We start from the raw sequence: 21249 nt of genomic DNA, 5'->3' as shown, positions 1-21249 counted from the left end.
AAAGCAACGTTCTCAACTACCCCCCACCCCTCGGAAACATGTAACAATTTGGCATACTTCCTGAAGGGCAAACATTTAGCAATGTCCAGAAACATTTCTATTTGTCACAAGTGAAGTGGGGGACAAGGGTGGGGGCGCTATTGGCCTCCAATGAGTACAGAGCAGGGATGCCCCTAAATATTTTACAGCACACGGAACAGCCCCACGAAAAGAATAATCTGGCCCGAGACGTGAACAGTGTCAAGGCTGAGAAACCCTTTTCTAAACACACCCAGACTATCACCGAACTTAACAGAATTTGTAATTCCTTAACACCATCTAGTACCATCCACATTCAAATGTCCCCGATAGCGTCTCTTCACAAGGCAGTGTGCTAAAAACAGAATCCCGACCGGGTCCAGACGCTGTCTGGCTGACGTGTGTCTCAAGTCTCTCCTCCTCTTCCTCCCTGTACCTGCTCCCCCTCCCCCCACCATTTATGTGTTAAAGACACTGGGTCACTTGTCTAGAATCACCCACCCTATGGATTTGGCCACCCGCATCTCCAAAAGACCACCCCACCATCCTCTATCCCCCACGTCCTGTCACCGAGTAGTGAGATCGAGATGTCGATGGGACGACAGTGCATTTCCGTGGGGTGTCCTGGGGCATTAATGCCAGAAGAGGCGCGTCCAGCTGTCTCTCTTTCGGCCATGCCAAAAGTATGAAGTTCCCCCAAAGCCTTCTCCAAATAGTGCCAGCCTCTACTAACGACTGCTGCCCACATCCATTATTTTATTAGAGCAGCGGCTCTCAATGGTGGGGCAGGGGCAGGGGGGGTACCGACACGGCAACTGGTGGGGCAGAAGTCTAGGCCACACAGGGTGGGTAGGGAGGTTTGCCCCCCAAGGGGCATTTGGCAACGTCTGAGAACATGTTTGGTTGTCACAGCCGTGAAACAGGCGTGCTGTGGGCATCTTCGTGAACAGAGACCAGGGGCGTTGCCGAATAGCCTGTGATGTCCCCCACCACCCCCCGCTACGGTTCTCTCGCCCACAACGTCGATGCTGCTGAGCCGGCGAACCCTGACTCCAGGCTCCCTGCCCTCCTCCCTCGGGGCCGGGCTCACCTGTTGATCTGGGTGACATACTGCTTCATTTCCTTCAGGGCTACGTCCAGTTTGGTAAAGAGCTGTAGGTACGCATCCTGGGTCTCCCGGTCCTCCTGCTTCAGTAAGAAGCTCAGGCCCCGGTCCTCCTGGCCTGGGGTTCCGTCGGCTGGCCCGAAGCCGCTGTCGTTGAGACCCTGGTGTTGGGGGTCCCCATCCACGGCAGGCAGGCACTTCCAGGATGGGGCAGCCATGGTGGTGATACAGTGTTGGGTGTAGGACATGGGGTTCAGGTGGCCTACAGTGGAGGGAGGGAGGGCTCACTTGGAAAGAGCCTCCAGGCACCCGTAAACCCCTCTGACAGAGATACACAAACCTATTTCAAGAATCCCAACGAGGGAGAAAAATTTCCTGCTAAATATTCCTTTAATCCATCAGATCACTTGGAGAAGAAAGTTTCAGTTTGGTGCTAATATGCTTTTAAGTACCAGGATACTTTTCCTCACTGGAATTACAGATGTGATGGCTGGTACTCCAGCAGCTACTTTATAACATAAGGCATCCTTCAGGATGGAAACCACACGTACAGATGGTGGGGTAGAAGGAACTTGGGTCCCTGATGACTGTGGAGCCACCATCGCAGCCCCAGACTGCTGGCCTCCAGACGGGTTTCTGTTTATGTGTCTATAGATCTGAACACAACCCCTAACAGAGACGTGCGGTTACCTTGCTCTGGGTCAAGGCCGATGAGGGAGGGTTTACGACCAAAACGGATACTGAAGGACCTGCCAACTGAGGGAGTGGTCTTGGGGTAGGACACTTCCATGAGGTTGACGTGGCAATTGGTGGGGCAGAAGTCCAGGCCACACAGTGGATGGGGTTCCAGGGGAGCCTGCTTGAAGGGTGGGCTGACCCTGTTCTTCAGCTGGGCTGCAAACTGAGAAAGGTGGGGGGCACAGGGTCACGAATCAGGGGCCTGGGAATTCCGGCCCACCCCCAGCACCCACTCGATCCTAGCCCGGCCCAGACATTCAGAAGCTGGACAAAACGCCAATAGCTTCAGGTGGAAAAGTGGATTCCCTTACGCTGCCTTTCACTGCATCCAGATGTCAAGGAAGGTGTGGAGAAATCTGAGGCCTTCGCATACCTACCCACATTCATTCCTTCATTTTAGCTGCCCTGAGCTACCCTTGAGGAACCACCTCCCCCCAGTCCACAGTCTGTGAGGGGCAGATAAGGCTTCCCGTCCCTGAAGTGGTTGCTACAGGGGTACACAAGGGACCCAAGCCAAGCCAGTAAGAGTTCCCATCGAATTCCTTTTCTACTGGGGTGGCTGAGGTGAGAGCTCCTGGGGACCATTTTGCCACCACGCGAGAAGGGCCTGCCCCCAGGGTGAAGCCAACACGGGAAAGTAAAGGCACGAGGAGAGAGGCCACGCTCTTGTGACGGTGCGGTATCTGTCTGAGCGCCTGGAAACAACCTTGCCTGAAATTCACCTCCGGACGTTTCAGTGAGTAACAGAAACCAATAGATGCTCCTGTTCGCTTAGTCTGAGCTGGATTGCATTTTGACATTTACAGCCCCGGCTGAGACCCTGAGGGGCGCAGGTACCTCCTGGTAGCAGGCGATCCTCTGGCCGATGCTCTCCAGCTTGGTGTCACAGATGTTGCGGAACTCGTAGTGGGACATGGTCTTAATGTTGCTCAGGGCCATGAGCCGCCCACAGTTCTGCACAAAGACACTGTCATCTGCAGCAAAGGCCTTGAGGATCTGCACAAACACGAACCACTGAGCACTCAGCGTGCACCACGGAGGCTCTTAAGCAGTTGCCTTGTCAGAGCCCTGGGAGACGGAGTCTATTACTCGCCCATTTTGCAGATGAGTAAGCTAACTAAAGAGGGAAGAACCACTCTCCTGAGTCCCACAGCTACCAGGCAGGGGAGCAGAGAGGACAATGCGGGGGCCCCAGGCTAAGTTGGAGGACGGGGGAATCAGGCGCTTCACCCCGCCCCGCCCCCCGGGGCGGGGCAGCGCCAGGCGAGACCTTGGCGGTGAGCCCGAAGCAGCCGCGGGGCTCCACGATCTTCTCCAGCACGTGGCACTTGATGCCTGCAGTGCTCATGTACTCATACACCACGCCATGCTCCAGTTGTCCGTTGTCCACCGTCAGGCTGACCACAGGGCTGTCCTCATGCAGGCTCAGCTGGGGACCCAGGGACAGCAGGGGGAAGGCTGGAAGCCAGAGGGACCGGCAAACCTGAGGAGGGGGAACCACCCCCCAGCCAGCCCTCCCCCGACCCTGCACCACAAACGTTTGTCATCGTCGGACACACGGGACCATGAAGCCCGTGCTGCTGCTCTGCTCACTCTCGCCAGCCTGCTACCGTTCACCCCTTGTCCTAGGAACCCACCTTTGTGCCCCATTCCCAGTCCACGTGGCTCAGGAGAGGGAAGCCCTAACCACACCCTTCCTCCCACACACAGGCCTGGGCGATCAGCGATTCAATGTCCCCTATTCATAAGGGTTGGTTCAGAAATGAGCATGTGACCCAAGCTAGGGCAATGAAAGTCAAGTCTGGGACTTTGGTCCGATCTACAAAGCAAAGGGAACATCCTCTTTTTCAACTGGATTCCAAGCTGCCAGAACCATCGCACGCAGAAAACAGCATGTAAAAGAGAAACCAACACAGAGGGAGCGCAGCTGAGAACGGGACAAACACAGAGAGACTCTTCGTGAGACTGTACGTAAAACTGGATCGAGCCGGACCTGAAGCTTCCTTGACCCTACTCCCTTCTCAGTTTGCTGAGCCAATGTTTTTAGGTAGACCAGTTTCAGTCCTGATTGACGTGGGCCCAGAGAGTCTAAGTGATTCTTCAGAGGCCACACAGTTAGGTAGTGACATATCTAGACAAGGAAGCAGGCACAAATGGACAGGACTGCTTTCCTTTCCACCCGCTCCAAAGAGTACCTCTCAACACGTGTGTCTTACCCCCTCACACTCATATTATGGCACTGCCTGTCAGTTTTTCTGTCCCCCGCCTGTTTCCCCTCGTGTCAGCACCACGAGGACAGACACCCGGCCCACCTTGCTCACTTGTGTGTCCCCAGCTCCTAGAACCGGGCATGGCATGTAGCAGGTGCTTCTACTTGTTGAAAAGAAGAGGAGAAATGGTCAGCTCCCCTCGGCACGCTTTTCCGTCATTATCAGGGATCCCCCCACACGCTGGGGAAGAAAGCCCACAGCCCTTTCCTCTCAGAGGGCATACACCAGGCTGGGAGCTGCCGGCTGGCCTCTCCTCCCTCCCCGTCAGCCTGTCCCCTCTAGGATCCCTCCGCCAAGCTGTGGGTGCTTCAGCAGTAGGGGGATGGCTCCCCGAACGACCCCATAAACCCTGGTTCTTTGCCGTCCCTGAACGCACCAGCAGGGAGCCCACAGCCATCAGACACAGAGGCATCCAAACCCCCTACTCTTCCCACAGCCTCTGCCCCCAGCCCAGCAGAAGTACAGGGCAGAGTCCAAAGAAGCAACTGGAGAGAATGCGTTATTATTCAAACTAAATATTCGTAGGGTGCCCACTATGTGCCAGGCACAGTTCTAGGCTCGGAGGATACGGCAAGGCAGAAAATAAACAAAACCCCTGCCCTCGTGGATCTTCTGCTCTCTAGTAGCAAAAACACCAGACACCCCCTGAGGAGGTGACATGTGAGCCCAGTTGAGAGAGGTGAAGAGCATGAGGTAAGAAGTACTCTGGAGGAGAGCATTCTATAGCCAGCGAGAACCACAAGTGCAAAGGCCCTGGGGCAGGAGTACATTTGGTATTTAAGAGCAAGAAGCTGGCGTGGATGGAGTGGAGAGGGCAAGAGGCAAAGTGCCGAGAGGCCCAGCTGGAAGGCCAGGCTGGAGCTGGAGGAAGAACTTGATCTTTGCCTGGAAGGAGCCACTGGAAGGTTCTGTTCTGTTTTTTGAGAAGAGCCCGCAGGAGGAGAAGTAAGGGAGGACAGGGAGAACGGCAAGCAGGCTACTGCGGGAGTCCTGGTGAGCAACCATGGTGGCTTATGCCAGGCAGCGATGGAGGCAGTCGGAAGCAGTCAGATTCTCGATGCATGAAGAAGGTAGGGCAACAAATCAAGGCGGAGGGAGGGAGGAGAAAGAAAAGAGTCAGGGCGTACTCCAAAGTTTGGGGCCTTAGAATCTGGAAGGATGGGGTAGGACGCTTAGGGGAGAACCAGGCTTCAGGGAAGGGTGGGGATTCAAGGTGGCCCAGGCTAAGGGCACGGTGCCTGATGGGCATCCCAGGGACAGCTGGCAGAAAGACAGGTCTGGAGTCCAGGGCTGAGGCTGGGCTAGAGAGGTAAAGATGGGAACCTGGCGCAGACAGAATACTGGCCCCTGAAAGATGCCCGTGTCCTAACCCCCGGAGCCCGGAGGTATGCTGTTACATGGCAAGGGGGGGCCACGGCTGCAGATGGAATTAAGTTTGCTAAACAACTGACTTTACCATAAGGCAAAATCCAGATGATCCCGCTGTGACCACAAGGCCCCTGAGTGAATATGGAGGCAGAAAAGTCAGAATTACAGAGAGGGCAGAGCGAGGGGGACTCAGACCAACATCGCCGGCTCTGAAGATAGAGGAAAGGACCACGTGCCAAGGCTTGCAGGCAGCTTCTAGAAACTGAAAGAGGCGAGTAAATGAATTCCCCCGCCCAGAGCCCCAGAAAGGAACACAGCTCTGCTGACACCTGACAGATGGCCCAGCGAGACTCACTTTGGACCTCGGGCCTCCAGTAACTGAAAGGACGAACGCATGTTCTAAGCCACGGGTTCGTGGTACTTTGTGAAAGCTGCAATCAGAATGTGATACAGAGCCAACGGCACCAGAAGAGGACCGGTCGGTCCCCTCCGGGGTCTCTACCACACTGCCCGCCTGTCCCGTTACCTGAGTCGGGCTGGGGGTCCTCGCCGGGGGCCTCCTGGCTGTCTCGGGCCTCCTGGGCATCCTCGTGGGTGTGATAGACCCACTGGTACAGACCCTGCCGGGAGAGCAGAGTAAGAGGGGGGCCACGACACCAGGAGCCCAAGGAGGAAGGGACGGGGCGAAGGGGCAAACCATTCCCCGACTCCAAAGCCCAGGCTTCTAGACTGCCGGTGACATCACCTGTGGAAAGTCCTCTAAGACTTTGCTCTGTAACCTTCCTGAGGGGAGCTCCACTCATGCTCCACCCTCACCCTCTAGAGTCTATGCTCCCTACAGAAGCCAGGGGAGGAGGGAGCCTTTGAAAATGTAGGTCAGACCCATGGGAGCAGAAACCTTGTCTCTCCTGCAGCCCCAGGGCCTACAAACATGCCAGGCACATAGCACTGACTGGATGAACCAGTGAATGAACACCCTCCCCGGGACCCCGGCCCCCAGCCCAACTATAGCATCAACTTTTCCCATCAACTCTTGGCCCAACATGCCTATCCAGTGAGAAGAGAGGGTCTGATCACACCCATGGGTGGAAACCGAGACCCTGAGTTGTCAGGGCCCAGCCCCCCGGGTTCAGGGAGACAGAGCGGGCACAGAGCCCACACCCAGGTCAGCCCTGCGAGGTAGGCAGCCCCCTCCCCCACAGTGCCTTCAGGCCTCTCCCCACAGAAGGCAGGAGGCCCTCAGCCCCCGACCCCGCTGAGCAGGGCTTCCCTGATCCCCTTGGCTGCTGGATGCCTCACCAGAGCCTCTTCCCCGCGGCTCCGGAACGCCTGGAAATGCTCCAGGACCTCCAGCGCACTGTCGTTCAGCACGTTGTTGCCGTTGACCTTCAGGATGCACTGGCCGGCACAGAGCCCTGCGGCCGCAGCCTCGGAGCCTAAGGGGAGGCGGAGAGAGCCCGGGGCGGCGGCAGGCAAGGGCAAGTGACCCGAGGAACACCGTCCCCCACCCCGCCCACCGCCCCAGCCCCCCAAACACATCCCCAGACGTTCCAGCCCCATCCCTGCACCCTAGAGCCACTGTCCAACCCAGTCCAGGAGGCAGGACAGGGACCAGCACTCCCGTTTCGCAGAAGAAACTGAGGCTCAGAGAAGTAGCAGCTAGCCCAAGCTCACACAGCAAGGAAGGCTGGATTGGAACCCAGGTACGTTTCCCTCAGAGCTTCATCTCCCTCAAAATCCCTCTATGACCTGTGATACTATGATGGGATCAGCCCCGTTGCGCAGACAGGAAACAAAAGGCTCAGAGAGGCAGAGTCACTTTCTCAAGGTCCCTTGGCTGGGAGAAGTCAGGATTCGAACCCAGGTTTACCAGACTTCAAGGGCATGTTTTCTCGGCTATACCATGACTCCCAAACTACAGCTCTCGGCCCCCAGGGTTTTGGGTGGTTAATAAGAAGAGTCTGGAAATGCAAATGAACGCCAAGCTTCATCCGTGCACGAGAGAATATTAGGCCTGTTTGGTGTCATAGTGACGAGCACAGGCCTGGACCCAGGGGCTTGAGTTCAAAGCCTGGCTCTGCCACTGACCAACGGTGTGACCTTGGGCACCTTCCTCAACCTCTCTGTGCCTTGGTTTCCTCGTCTATAAAAGGAGGACACTAACAACATCTATTCGCAGGGCTCCTGAGAGATCCAGGGGATGAAACATGTAAAGCATTCAGCCCCGTGCCTTGCTCTTAGTAAGTGCTCAAGAAATATTGGCTGCTTTACTATTTTTGCTTGGTTCACCTATAAACACCTAGGCTTCCCTGCAGATGCTGGAAGGCACGGCTTGTCACCTCAGCACTGCTGACATTTGGGACTGGAAAACTCTCTGTTGTTGTGGGGCCGTCCGTGAGCTGCAGGAAGGTCGGCAGCATCCCTGGCCTCTACCCATGAGATGCCAGGAGCATCCCCACCCCTAGGGTCACAAGTAAAGATGTATGCAGACACTGGCAGGTGTCTTCTAGAGAATGGAAGTGCCCCGGTCGAGAACCACCGCTTTAAGGAGAAAATAAAAACCCACTTTAAAATATTAACAAATTCTGGGAGGCACTTGGGTGGCTCACTCAGTTGAGCGTCCAACTTTGGCTTGGGTCACGATCTCACAGTTCGTGAGTTCAAGCCCCGCATCGGGCTCTGTGCTGACAGCTCGGAGCCTGGAACCTGCTTCGGATTCTGTGTCTCCATCTCTCTCTGCCCCTCCCCAACTTGTGCTGTCTCTCTCTCGAAAATAAGTGTAAAGAAATTTTTTTAAAAATATTAACATATTCTTCGTAGCTTTCTGCCATGATGTGTATTTTCTTAATCAAAACCTATTAAAAGTAAAACTATGACCACAGAAGTGGACAATTAGTGTTTCAACTTTAAAAGTGGAGTCCTTAGAGGGGGGCGCCCGGGTGGCTCAGCTGGTTGAGCATCAGACTTCGGCTCAGGTCATGATCTCACAGCTCGTGAATTTGAGCCCCGCGTCGGGCTCTGTGCTGACAGCTCAGGACCCTGTTTCGGATTCTGTGTCTCCCTCTCTCCCTGACCCTCCTCTGTTCATGCTCTGTCTCTCTCTGTCTCAAAAATAAGTATAGTGAGCATGTCTTCACCTTGCCACAGTCCCCCCCACCACCTATTGCCTATGCCTTCCTCTCAGTTAGTTATCCACCTGTGCCCCCCTGAACCCCATGCCGCTGCTCCAGACAAAGAAAGTAAGTGCTGGTGAGGCACAGGCCTCGTGGTAATGGTTTGGGGGCCTCAACTCCTTTCACACACACAGACCAGGCCCCCAAAGCCCCCTTCTCTGTCTGTGAGGCTCACCTCTGCCCACGGCGTAGACATACGGCGGGGCGGCTCCACGGATCTGGAAGCACAGAGCCTCTGGATGGTCGGGAACTTTGATGATCCTGCACCAGGCAGCAGCAGCCATAAGAAAATGCAGTATTACTCCCAACAGCCCAGGGGACCACGCTGAGAGACCTCTGCCTCCCAGACTTTTGAGAAATCCAGCCCAAAGTAGTAGCAATGCCAGGCTGTCAGCAACCGAAGATAAAGAAAAACCTCATTGAACCACAGCCCGTGTCTCCAGGGTCTCCGGTTCCTCAGAACCACCTGGCCCGCCCTTAGAGCTTCAATCCACGCACAGAAATTCCAGAGCGCCCTCCTACACCTTCTCTGTCACTCTCTCAGTGAGAGGAGGCTTCTCGGTGGTCAGACCAGCACCACAGGCAGCGAATATTTTGTTCAACAGATGGGAGGGTGAGAAGGGACCCAGAAGATCTTGGTGCCGACTCTAGAAAAATGCCCACACGTGTCCCCTAGGGAACAGTTTGAAAGGCCAGGTCTTGGCCATTCCGCAGGTGGAACATCAGAGAAGAGCGAGTGGCACCTGCCCAGGGCTGCACAAGGGATGACATTAATCCAGCGGCTTCGAGGCAGCTGTCTGCTTCTCCGTCAAGGGCATGTCTCCAACAATGGGCCTCAGGATCCTCCTCCCATCCCCCACCCCACGCCACCTGCCGGAGAAAAAAACCATCTAGGGAGCCGGTTCTCAAACCCCAGGCATTTCCAGAACTTTAAGCAGGCACGTTCCCCTGGGTGATTTCTGCCACTTTCACATACCACACTATCAATCATTTTCCCTAAATTGGCTTGCCTTGTCACTGAAATAATCTTATTTAAAACTTTCCATCACTCCCGTCAATAGGAAACTGGGAGCATTTGCCTTAAATAGAAGAGAGAAATGAAAACCAAGAGCACAATTTTTAAAATAGAAAATGCTTCTCCATCCTACCACGGCCACGCTGGGCCGGGCTGGGCCATCAGCCCCCTTGCCTCTGCCCTGCTTCCGCCTTTACCGCTGGCCATCTAGTCTCCACCTCCAGAACCTATGTCCCGTCATGCCTTGCCTCTGCTCAGAGCCTTCCAGTGGCTCCTTGGTCCTTACCATGGGCACAACATCCTACAAGGCCTGGCTTCCACGGTCTGGCGGACCTCATCACCCACCCCTCCCTCTCACTCACTCTGCTCCACCCCATCAGCTTCTTCGCTGTTCCTCAAAGACACAAGCCACGGTTCCACCCCAGGACCTTGGCACTGGCTATCTCCTCTGCCCGGAACCCTCCTCCTCCAGAAGTTCTCTTGACTCCCTCCCTTACCTCCTCGGGTCTGCCCTCAGCTCACGGTGGCATCTCTCTGACCACCACCCTCCACACAGCCGTCGCCTTTCCCAGCTGTATAGACTGGCCCAAACTTACTACCACCTGGTTCAGGAGGTCTCTCGCTTTTCTTTTGTTTGGTCGTCTGACTCCTGCTCCACCCTCCAACTAGACTGAGACCTATGAAGGGCATTAACGTGTCCATCTAGACATGGCTGGAGCCCCAGAGCCTGAAACGCCACTCGGTACACAGTGGGCGCTCGAGAACATCTGTTGGACGGATTAAAGCAGCAACATCGTGAGACACGCCCGTGGAATGAGCCCCATCCTCGGGGAACCAGGACAGCTCACCCCCCTCCACCGCCACCCCTGGCAGGCAGTCAGTGCCCCAACCTCAGAGGGAGACTGGCCTCGCACACCCCGCCGCGAGGACACTCACTCTTTGGCCTTGGTGGCCACCAGGAGGCGCAGCGGGCGGCGGGAGCAGAAAGACTGGTTGAGGATGGACTCCACCTCGGCAAAGGGCCTCAGGAACACCAGGTCCTCGTTGATGGAGTAGATCTTCCGCCCCACCTGCAGGCCGGCCATCTAGGCGGGGGGGAGACACCCACACCAGGTCACCCGCCTCCTCCCCGGCCAAGGAACCCCGACTGCGTGCGGGCAGCACAGAGCCAGGCCCGGGGACCCAGCGGGACCCGACTGAGCCCACCGGGGCAGCCCCGCTCCCCGCTGTGGCAAGCAGGTCGGCGGCTGGTGAGACAAGGTCCCGGCCAACGAGCTCTGAAGGGAAGGCTGCCGCAGGCACCGCAGGAAACACATCTTTCCTTGAGGAGGAACCGCGGTGGCCGGTCCCCTGCTTCCCACCTGCTGTGTGGGGACACAGGGCATCGAACTGGGGCAGCCACTCGCCCTGTGCCCTTGATGGCTCGGCCGGGAAACTCAGAGATGTTGACCCCGAACCAAGACCCCCAGTCACCTCCTTCTAACCGTTACGTCAGGGCTCCCGGGAGGCGAGTACACGGCTCCCTGCAACCAGAAGCGCTCCCCAGTGGTTCAAGGACACAAGCGCAGCACCTAGATGACACGTGCCTCTCCCCGCCCACCTCCACACGCCCCGGAACGGCTCAGGGGATGGGGGCCGAATCCCTGGCCTGCCAGACTCTCTCCCCTCCCTCCTCTACATGTCACGGACATGGCAGAGCCACCGGCGTGCCCTGGGCAAGCCACTGATCATTAGTTTGTCCATCATCACAGCTGACGCGGAAAACTACCTGATTCAGAAACCTGCTCTTCTCATGCACCTCTGCACAAGGCCATGATGGGAGCCGGGGCGTGCATGCTAGGGATGGGAAGGAGGGAGGGAGAATGGGTAGGTGGGTGAGTGGATGGATGGATGGATGGATGGATGGGAAGGAGGGATGGAGAATGAGTAGGTGGGTGAGTAGATGGATGGATGGATGGGAAAGAGGGAGGGAGAATGGGTGGGTGGATGGATGGATGGATGGATGGGAAGGAGGGAGGGAGAATGGGTAGGTGGGTGAGTGGATGGATGGATGGATGGACGGATGGATGGGAAGGAGGGAGGGAGAATGGGTGGATGGATGGATAGATGGATGGATGGATGGATGGATGGATGGACGGATGGATGGGAAGGAGGGAGGGAGAATGGGTGGGTGGGTGGGTGGATGGATGGATGGATGGATGGACGGATGGATGGGAAGGAGGGAGGGAGAATGGGTGGATGGATGGATGGATGGATGGATGGATGGATGGACGGATGGATGGGAAGGAGGGAGGGAGAATGGGTGGGTGGGTGGATGGATGGATGGATGGATGGATGGACGGACAGATGGGTGGGAGAAAGGGAGGGAGAATGGGTGGGTGGATGGGTGGACGGATGGATGGGAAGGAGGGAGGGAGAATGGGTAGGTAGATGGATGGATGGACAGATGGATGGATGGGACGGAGGGAGTGAGAACGGGTGGGTGGGTGGATGGATGGGAGGGAGGAAGGAAGATAGATGGGTAGATGTATGGGTGGGAAGGAGGGAGGGAGAATGGGTAGGTGGATGGATGGATGGAGCAGGGGGCTCTATCGCGGCTCCCCCAGAGACCGCAGGTAAGCCCGCCCCGGACTCAGTTTCCCCACACGGCAATGAGCAAGGAGGAAGCACCGACACGGCAGGTGGCCCCTCTGAGAAGCCTCACCTCAGCCAGTGAGCCCCTCTGGACCGACTTCACCACCACGGCCTTGTTCTTCTCCTCGATGTCAAAGCCGTAATCTTCCTCCTGGGGCAGGATCTGAGGGCCCGAGGTGGGAGAGACCCAGTGAGGCAGTGGGGGGAGGAGGGCTCCTTGTGCCCCAGATCTACACGGAGTAGGGGAGCACGGCAGGATAAAGCTATGAACAGCACCCAGTACACAGCAGGTGCCCAACACGTATCTGTCAAGCGAAGACACCATCTGGCTCCCACGTCAGGCTGCTGCTGATCACATATTTTTTTTACTTTTCACTGCCCGGCGCCCCTGTCTCCTCCCAACCTGCAGACCGACTCCCCTCGGTTATACACCGCCGTCTCCCCATCTGCTGGCAGACTGACGTGCTTGGTAAAAATCTGCTGGCTTAACGAATAAAACAGGTCCAAAGGTGTCCAGCCACTGAGGACCTGGGGACAGGCCAGGAGTTTAGGGAGGAGCGGTCCCATTGCAGGACGGCAGGAGGTTCGGGAGGTTCGAGGATTCGGTGGTGGTGCAGATGCAGAGAAACGCATTTGTGTGTTCAACAAATACTTGCTGAGCTGCTGCCTATGACATGACCAAGGTACGTTACCGGGCACTGGAAACAGTGTTGAACAAGACAGTTCCTGCCCTGCTGCAGCCGACTGTCTAGTGGGGAAGAAAGACTACAAACAAATAAGCAAAGAAATACAGAATGCGATGCAGACAGTGTGTGCAGTCTGAATGAAAATAAAGCACTTAAAGTGATAAACGTGGCATGGCGGGGTGGGGGGGGGGGGGCGCGGAGGAGAGGCTATCTGAGCTGAGACCTGAATGAGGGACAGAACTTTATGAAGAGTGGAAACAGTGTTCCAGGCAGAGGGCACAGCATGTGCAAAGGCCCTGAATCAGGCCCACAGGACTAGAGCATAAGAAAGGAGATCAGAGGGAGGGGAGAACACAGGAGATGAAGCTGGAAAGGCAGAGAGAGTCTTATGAACTGTGATGAGAGACTGGATTTTATCCCAAGTGTGATGGGGAGCACTGGCAGGCTTTATGGTGGGAGAAACGGAATCCCCATATTTATGGGGCCCCTGTAAGTACCAAAGGAGAGAAGTTAAGACTTCTCTCTTGTATTAGGCAGACTTCAGCCCCATCTCTGGCTGTGGCAGGAGACCTAACCTGCTGAGCACCTCTCTTGATTGCCTCCTGTGGACCAAGCATGAAGACAGAGGCCACTAGTTATCAACAGGCAAAGAAACAGGATTTGGTGGGCGAGGCTGGTGAAAGATCTGAATAGGCTGATAAACGTCCTCCCTCAACGTCAGGATATTTACAGCAAATGCACATGGACAGGGCACCAGCCCAGAAGACCTAAGGCCTTGGATGAGCCATTTCAGGAGGCCAACCTCTCTGCACAATGCTAAGCTGGGACGTGGGGTGGGCAAGGGAAGAAGGAAAGGAAAAGAAAGGGAGCCAGCAAGCCCAAACTCTTTCTAAAGAAGGTCGTCTTGGCCAGAGAAGTGTCACCAGCCACCACCAAGAATCCCCACATTGGGTGCTCAGAGTTGAGCCCAACTTCTCTAGCCATAATCGGAAGGTCACCCGGCTCCCAGTCTGCAGCCGGGTCTGGGAAGGCTGATGCACACTTGGGCTCTGCTCCTACCAGCAGGCGCTTGGCCAGAATGTTCTCCACCAGCTTGAAGTCATTGCGCAGCTGTTTGTTCTTGCTGCTGGTTCCCTCCATCTCCTCGTCTGCGTGGAAGCGGAAATACTGGGACTCGTCCTTGAACTCACTCTTCTCCAGCACTGCAAACCCACAGACACACAGCACATGGTCAGGCTCACAAGGGAAGGTTTCAGCAACACTTGCCAACTGGCCACCGCGGGCTGGAACCAACCCTTGGGCAAGTTTTCTTTGGCTAGCACAGTGTTTCATTCAATAGAAGCATGTGCCAACACTAACGTATTAGGATATTTCACATAATAGTCTCGCGTTCTGACTTCTCTTGAAAAATCTGAACTTGTCCCATCTGCTGTGAAGACAATATTACAAAGCCGTAGTAACAAAAATAGCGTGGAATTATATCTGAACCAGATAAAGAACCAGAAATCACATAATAGGATCATGTGTTCATGGAAACTTAGTATATGATAATGATGATCACGTGGAGTATTCCACAGATGATATAGGGGAAAAACTGACTCACAGGGAAAAATAAAAGCAGATCCCTACCTCACACCATATACGACAAAAAACTCCTGATGGATTAAAGACCTAAAAATAAGAACAGGAAAACTAAAGCTCACCAAACAAAATGTAAAATATCTTTGTCCTAGGGTAGAAAGAGTTCACACACAAGACCTCCCAAAAAAGCAATATAATAAAATTAAGAACTTCGGTTCAATAACAAGACCATAGGCAAATGGCAGATTCAAAAGTAACATAATGTCTAAAACCAAAAAGGAATAAATATCTACAATATAAAAGAAACCGCCAAATCAACCAGAGAAAGCTGTAAAACATAGATAAAAATGGGAAAAGAATATGAACAGGCAACTACCAGATGGGGAAACCCAAGCGGGCAGCAAGTAGATGAAAAGGAGTCCAGCCTCACTAACAATCAGAAACAGACCACGATGAGACATTTTAGACTGCAGATTAGCAAACCCTAAAGGCCAAATGTGGCCCACTATCTCTTTTTATAAATAAAGTTTTATTGGGACACAACCACATCCATTCATTTATGTATGTTATAGGGCTGCTTTTATGTCACAGTGACAGAAGCTGAATAACTGCAAAAGGCTGTGTGGCCTACAAAGCCTAAAATTTATACTATCCGGCCTATGCAGAAGAAGTTTCCTGATCTCTGCTCTAAAAGACAGAGCATGAATAAAAACAACTGGTAACAACCAGCATGGGATCTGATCCCTGTGGGTTACAGTTGAACTAAGTTACCAGGGCCAGGCACACTTAGATTCATTTACTCCCGGGACAAGGAAGGATCTGCTGCACTCCTCTTACAGGTGGGGGCACTAAGGCCCAGAGAAGGTAACTAAACTGCCCAAGGTCACACAGCAGGTAGGCTCCCCCTTTTCACCACACTGCCCAGCCTGCCCTTTCACAAAGGGGGAGATCCAGGCTCGGTTTGGTGAAAGCAATTGTCCGAAGTCAGCAGGCCCCAGGAAGGAGGAAAACCAGCTGCCTGAGCTTCGCGATGTCCCCGCCATCCCTGAAGGCAGAGGCGGTGTCCCGATTTGGTGGCTACGTGAAAAGCAGCAGAAGGCAATCCTTTCCTTCTCCCTCTTTCCCAGGACATCTAGCTGTTTGTGTCTTTCTCCGGCCACCCCTATTACCTCTTTGGAGAAAGCAGACACACAAATTGCTGCTTTGCCCAGAGCCGGGGGTAGCCAGGCCCCGGGGGGCCGGCTGGCGTCACCTCCACTGTAAACACGAAGCGGAAAGACTCTGGGAGGTAGGAGGAAGAAGCGTGTTGTGTCTTGGGAGGAATGTTTGGGGAAACGGCTGGAATCTCAGAGTCCAGGAGCTCAGCCAGGTGAGGTCCCCCACTCACAGATCCAGGTTTCGGTCAAGGCCTCTGGCCGGGTTCGAACCCCTGCTCGGCCCCTACCCAACTTCATGTCCCCTTAGCCTCTGTGAACCTCTGCTTCCTCATCTATGGGCATCATAACACTACCAGCTTCCAGGGAGTGGGGAATTAGATGGTGAGCCTCAGTTTCCCTGTATGTGCCTAAGTGAAAGGCTGGACCATCAGCCTCTCAGGGCCCTCCCTGAGGACACCTCAGGGCCCGGGAGCTCAGGGCAGACGCCTCGGGAGGCGCCACATGGGCCGTACCTACACCCTCCGCTCTGCACCCTAACCTGCATTTTGCAGCAGCCACAGCCCTAGGATCTGGCCCTTTCCTATTTTAGCTCATTTCTGAGTTCGTGGCAGGGAACAGGGGAGCAGGGGCCACGCCCTGCAATTCCTCTCCCTGAGGGTGTTGGCATTGCCTGGGAGTCACCCCCCGCAGAATGTCCTCGGCCAGCGGCCTTCCCAGAATAGCAGCTGGGGTGGACCCCTAATTACTCTCACCCACAAATGAGAGGTTCTGCCCAGCTGATTGGTGGGAAGGACGGAGCTGTCAGAGGGCGCCGCGGGGAACAGAGCGGCTTCTGGGAATGAGGGACTTTGGTGAGAGGAGCCGATGGACGGGAATGACCCTGGCTGGGCCCGACCTGCCCAGCTCAGCCGGGGAAACAGGCAGCTGGGAGTGTGCCCTAACCCCTAACTGCACAGAGCCATGGGCATGTTGAGCTCAGAGGAGGAGGGGACGACAAGGCCTCCAGGGGAAAGTTGGGGAAACTGAGGCACAGAGAAGGCCAGAGGTTTATTGGGAGTCAGCTGAGTCAGGGCTGGAACCAGGCCTGCTGGCTACAAGACAGGGGAGGCACCTGACGACCTGCCGTCCCACCGGCACATTTCTCATCCTGCCGAAGGGACAGCAAAGCCAGCAGCTAGACCAGGAGTGGAAAACTGTGGCCCACTGTCTGTTTTCCTAAATAAAGTTTACTGGCACACAGCCATGCCCACTTAGTTAAGTATTACCTGTAGCTGCTTTAATGCTACACTAGCTGTTAACAGAGGCTCCACGGCCTGCAAAGCCTGAAATATTTACTGTCTGGTCCTTTGCACAGAGAGTTCTCTGACCTCTGAGTTAGAGCATAAAGCAGAAGCTGGCAGGAGGAATGGACAGAAGACCCACCCGAGGCTCACCCCTCCAACTGCAGCGGGCCGCAAGCCACATCATCCCTCCCCTGGAGTATCAGAGTCGCTTGGGCACTGGCCTCTCTCCTTCCGCCCTCAACCCCGCGGGCGCTCTCCCCCTGCAGAGGGATCAAGCACGTGCCTCCCCTGCTCAGAACCCTGCCAGGACTCCCACTGCACTGCAGTCAGAGTCAAAGTCCTCCTCACATGCCCGTGCTGTTCCAGAACACGGACTCCTGTCATTGTTTGATTCACGCACCTGCACCCGCCCATGCACACTAGGCTGTGAGCCTAGCAAGGTGCCTGCACCAGGAAAGCAACAGCTGGAAAACAGCAGCATGAACAAAACCCAGGGAAGAGGGGAATGTTAGTCTAACAGGGAGAGAACAGCCCCATGAAGAAGAGTGAATGAGCTAAGCACCCAGTGAGGAAGGAGAGGAGCCATCCAGGCGGGATGTCTGGGGAAGCCTGGGGAGTGCGAACCCAGCAGAAACACTGAGAAAGTTGGGGGCCGGGGGGTGAGGCAGGTCGGGCACCCCAGGCAAGGGAAACTGTAAGAGCCAAAGCCACAGGGAGAGTTCTAGAAGTGGGGCTTCTTTGGTGGGAGTTAAAAGTCTACCTGTCCTCCTGAGAGCGTAGGGGCCTCAGGGCTCCCCCGGGGCCAGCAGGAGGGAAGGTCACAGACCCCAGTGGCTGAGCGTGTGGCCTGTAAACCCAGTCCGCCTCGGTTCCAATCCCGGCTCCGACTTGCTGTGCGACCTTGAGCAAGTTTCTTAACTGTCTGGGCTTCCACTTCCTCACTTATAAATAGGGATGATACTAATACCAACATCAAAGGATCATTACAGGATTAGACTAATTAATACATGGGGAGTGCTCAGAAGGAGGCCAGGCACACGAAGTATTAACTTCTGTTTAAATTTGAAATGGAGTCAACAGAACCAATCCCTCCCTCCTTCTCCCCACCTTCCCACCTCAGGATCATCTCAGGACTGCCCTCCCCTCTCCCCACTTGACGTGCTTCTCCTGTGGAAAGAACAGTGACTTACCTAAGGGGTCAGGCCAGGGAAAGGGGTGCAAATGTCCCGGCCCAGCTCCCTTCCCCTCACACTTACAACCTGCCTGTTCTCTGTCCCCACAGACCCCCGTCCTCTCCTCCCCGTGGAAGCCCGTGGGCCAGGCCTGCACAATCCGGCCTCACTGCCCACCCGGAGGCCACGTCCCTTCTAGGAGAGCATGGGAAGCCCACAGTTTTGACCTCAGATCCAATCCATTTTCCAGTCAAGCATTACCAGCCAGCCACCTTGGTCCCTACGGAAGCCCTGAGGTGATCTCTCAATCAGTGCAGAAGTGGGAGGGGGAAGGAGGGGGCTTCCTGAGACACCCCAAGCCCCCGGCAGCCTCCAGGCCCACACCCAGCATCCAGCCTGGGCTCACCGTGGGCAGGCTGGACAGTCTCCAGCCCACCATGTGCTCTCTCTGGACCTCAGCTCCCCACCCTTCCATAAAACACACCAGGGACCAGAGTCCCTACTAGCTTTTCTATCCCAGGACACACACCCCAGGGGACACCCAGGTGGCTCAGTCAGCTGAGCATCCAACTCTTGGTTTCAGCTCAGGTCACGATCTCAGGGTTGTGGGATCCAGCCCCACATCAGGCTCTGCACCGACAGCATGGAGCCTGCTTGAGATTCTCTCTCTCTCCCTCTGCCCCTCTCCCCCCGCCCTCTCTCTCCCTCTGAAATTAAAGAGAAAAAAAAAACCATTTAGCAGGGCGGACCCCCGCCCCCAGGAGGCCGGGCTGAAGGGAAGGGACAGATTACCGTGGTGCATGAAGCCGTTGTTACACAGGCCCACACCGAGCGTCACCGCCTCCTCGCGCGTCTGGCAATCACCCTGGAGCAGAACGAGAAGGGAGGGCGTTAGGTGAACCTTCACTTGAGGGGCTGAGCGAGGCTGATGAGAAGCCCACCACCACCCTCAGAACGCAGGCTGTACAAGGGCAGGGACTCGTGTCTGTTTTCTGTAAGGGAGCGTCACCCAAACAAGTTCGTGACTATTGCTAATAGTGAAACAAGAAAATTCAGAGTAGCTGGGATAAATACATTGTGTCTTGTGCCACAAACACCACAAGGGAGAGACGGAGATCTCGCGTGGCAGACCCTGTCGGTTGCCTAGCAGCAACCCTCTCCCCAACCCCACACTAGTACCGAAACCCTCACGACCGAAGCCGGCCACGCGGCCGTGAACGCCCTTGCTCCCCCGCAGCTAGACGTGGCCAGTGAGACAGAAGCAGAGGCTGTTGGTAGAAAGCTCTGGCAAAAACCCTCGGTCCCTGGCCTTCCATTTTCTTCTTCCTGCTTGGAACAAAGAGGGGACGGCTGGAGCTCCTGCAGTCCTCCTAGGCCACAATAGGACTCAGAGGACCAAAACACGCCAGGCACGGCAGGGCAGGAAGAAACACAGAGTGTGGTCCCCAAAGGTCTCGTGAGGCCACCCTGGCAGCTCCAGACCACCCAGCTCTGGGCTCTTCTCACAGCAAAGGAAAATAAACCGCTAGTTTGTATCAGCCTCTGTAGCCGGGATCTTCCACACTAGCCCCAAAGCCCCATTCCTAACTGAACCAGCTGCAGCCAGGGAGACACCAGGGGATTCTGGAAAATACCTCCCTCCCTGAAAAAAGGGAAAGCAGCACCATCCCTCCCGTGTCGCGGTTATCTGCTCGGGCCACCGTCCGGCTGGGTTGTCTGTTCTTGCAAATGAAAACGCTCCTGACTGGCACAGCCCAAGTCTGGCTCATCTCAGGGCTTTCCCAAGGAGGGGACGTCCAAGCCCAAATAAGCAGGAACAGACCGTGGCCTCCTGGGCACCACCTCTGGGGCCGACTCTCCCATGTGGAACATCGTCTTGCTGGGACAGCCCCACGAGGTCTTGCACCCCCCCCCCCCCCACCACCACCCCCGCCGACCCAGGGCAGGTCGAGGACACAGCGTCTGTGCAAAGCTAGAGTGATGCTCCCACCGGCCCCAGGAACGTGACCCGTAGGCGGAGGAGCCCAAGGAGAGGGAACAGCTGGCGTGGAGGCTTCCCAAGAGCTGTGCCCCGAAGACGGTGCCCGCCGCTCCTGCTCCCTAGAAGCCGGGCACTTCCGGGTGTCAGTTCTTTCTAAGGCCGGCTCCCAGGTCTCCCCCGGACTTTGTGGATGCTCCTTAACCTTCTAAGGGGCCCCTCTCCCCCCGCCCCGGCCCCGTCCTTGAGTTCGCCAGAATCTGTTTCTGGTTCTCGCAAAGCAAACAATCCCGGTTCGTCAGGCGAATCGTGAGTTGTGTGGCCCGTGGGGACAAGGGAAGGGGCAAGCGGTTGGGTGACGGGCAGAGAAAACAGCACGGACGAAGGTCCAGAGGCGGGATGAAGCTTGTAGCACAAAAGGCAGCCTGGCCAACAGGGAGGGGGTGCGTGAGGTCAGCTGCATCAGGGCAAAGAGATGTTGCGTTCGCTGCCGAATCCTAAGTGCTCAGGGAAGTAAGGCCTGGCATACAGGAGGCGCTCGATAAATGTTCAGTGATTGAAGAGAGGTGCTGTCAGCAGGAGCCAAATCACGCAGAGGCCTGTAGCCAGGTCAGTGAGCTTCAACTACGTTCAGATGGCCACAGGACCCGACCACCTCTCACTTCAACGACTTCTAAAGTAAGAAGCTGTTTCGAGAGACGCTCGCCTCCACAGTCCCCTACGCCCTCCGCCAGCAGCCGAGGGGCCGGCGAGGGAGTCTCCCAGCCCAAGGAGAAATGAGTGCCAGAGGCTGTGGCTCAGACTCAGAGCCCAGGGCCCGGGGGAGGCACTGGCCTCCGTGTTTCAGTGCACGGGCTGCCCTGGACCGGCTGGAGGAAGAGAAATCTCTCCTGTGGGGACTGCAGGCCTGTGGCTGGGAGGGCTGTGTGCACAGAGCCCGGCCAAGGGAGGTGGGCATCCCCGAGGGAGGCTGTATCCGGAGCAGCCACCCCCCTGGCTGTGAGGGGCCAGCAGGGGAGGCCCAGCCGGGACCCAGGTGGCAAGCAGGCCCAGATCTGCAGCCTGGGCGGC

General features: G+C 56.0%; 1 protein-coding gene across 1 annotated transcript in view; it reads right to left on the bottom strand.

The window, feature by feature from the left end:
• The window catches only part of PREX1 (phosphatidylinositol-3,4,5-trisphosphate dependent Rac exchange factor 1), a 184040-nt gene that overhangs the window by 21378 nt on the left and 141413 nt on the right, over window positions 1-21249 (bottom strand). Inside the window, exons 15-25 of the mRNA XM_043553726.1 lie at window positions 18993-19065; window positions 14067-14209; window positions 12392-12484; window positions 10624-10772; window positions 8848-8933; window positions 6799-6935; window positions 6026-6119; window positions 3132-3319; window positions 2699-2857; window positions 1814-2024; window positions 1109-1385 (exon numbers count right to left, since the gene is read on the bottom strand). Coding sequence (XP_043409661.1) covers window positions 1109-1385; window positions 1814-2024; window positions 2699-2857; window positions 3132-3319; window positions 6026-6119; window positions 6799-6935; window positions 8848-8933; window positions 10624-10772; window positions 12392-12484; window positions 14067-14209; window positions 18993-19065 — 1610 coding nt within the window. The remainder of the gene's footprint in view (window positions 1-1108; window positions 1386-1813; window positions 2025-2698; window positions 2858-3131; window positions 3320-6025; window positions 6120-6798; window positions 6936-8847; window positions 8934-10623; window positions 10773-12391; window positions 12485-14066; window positions 14210-18992; window positions 19066-21249) is intronic.

This window comes from Prionailurus bengalensis, chromosome A3 (genome assembly GCF_016509475.1).
Source record: "Prionailurus bengalensis isolate Pbe53 chromosome A3, Fcat_Pben_1.1_paternal_pri, whole genome shotgun sequence".
NCBI lineage: Eukaryota > Metazoa > Chordata > Mammalia > Carnivora > Felidae > Prionailurus > Prionailurus bengalensis.
This window is presented reverse-complemented; position numbering and strand designations above follow the sequence as displayed.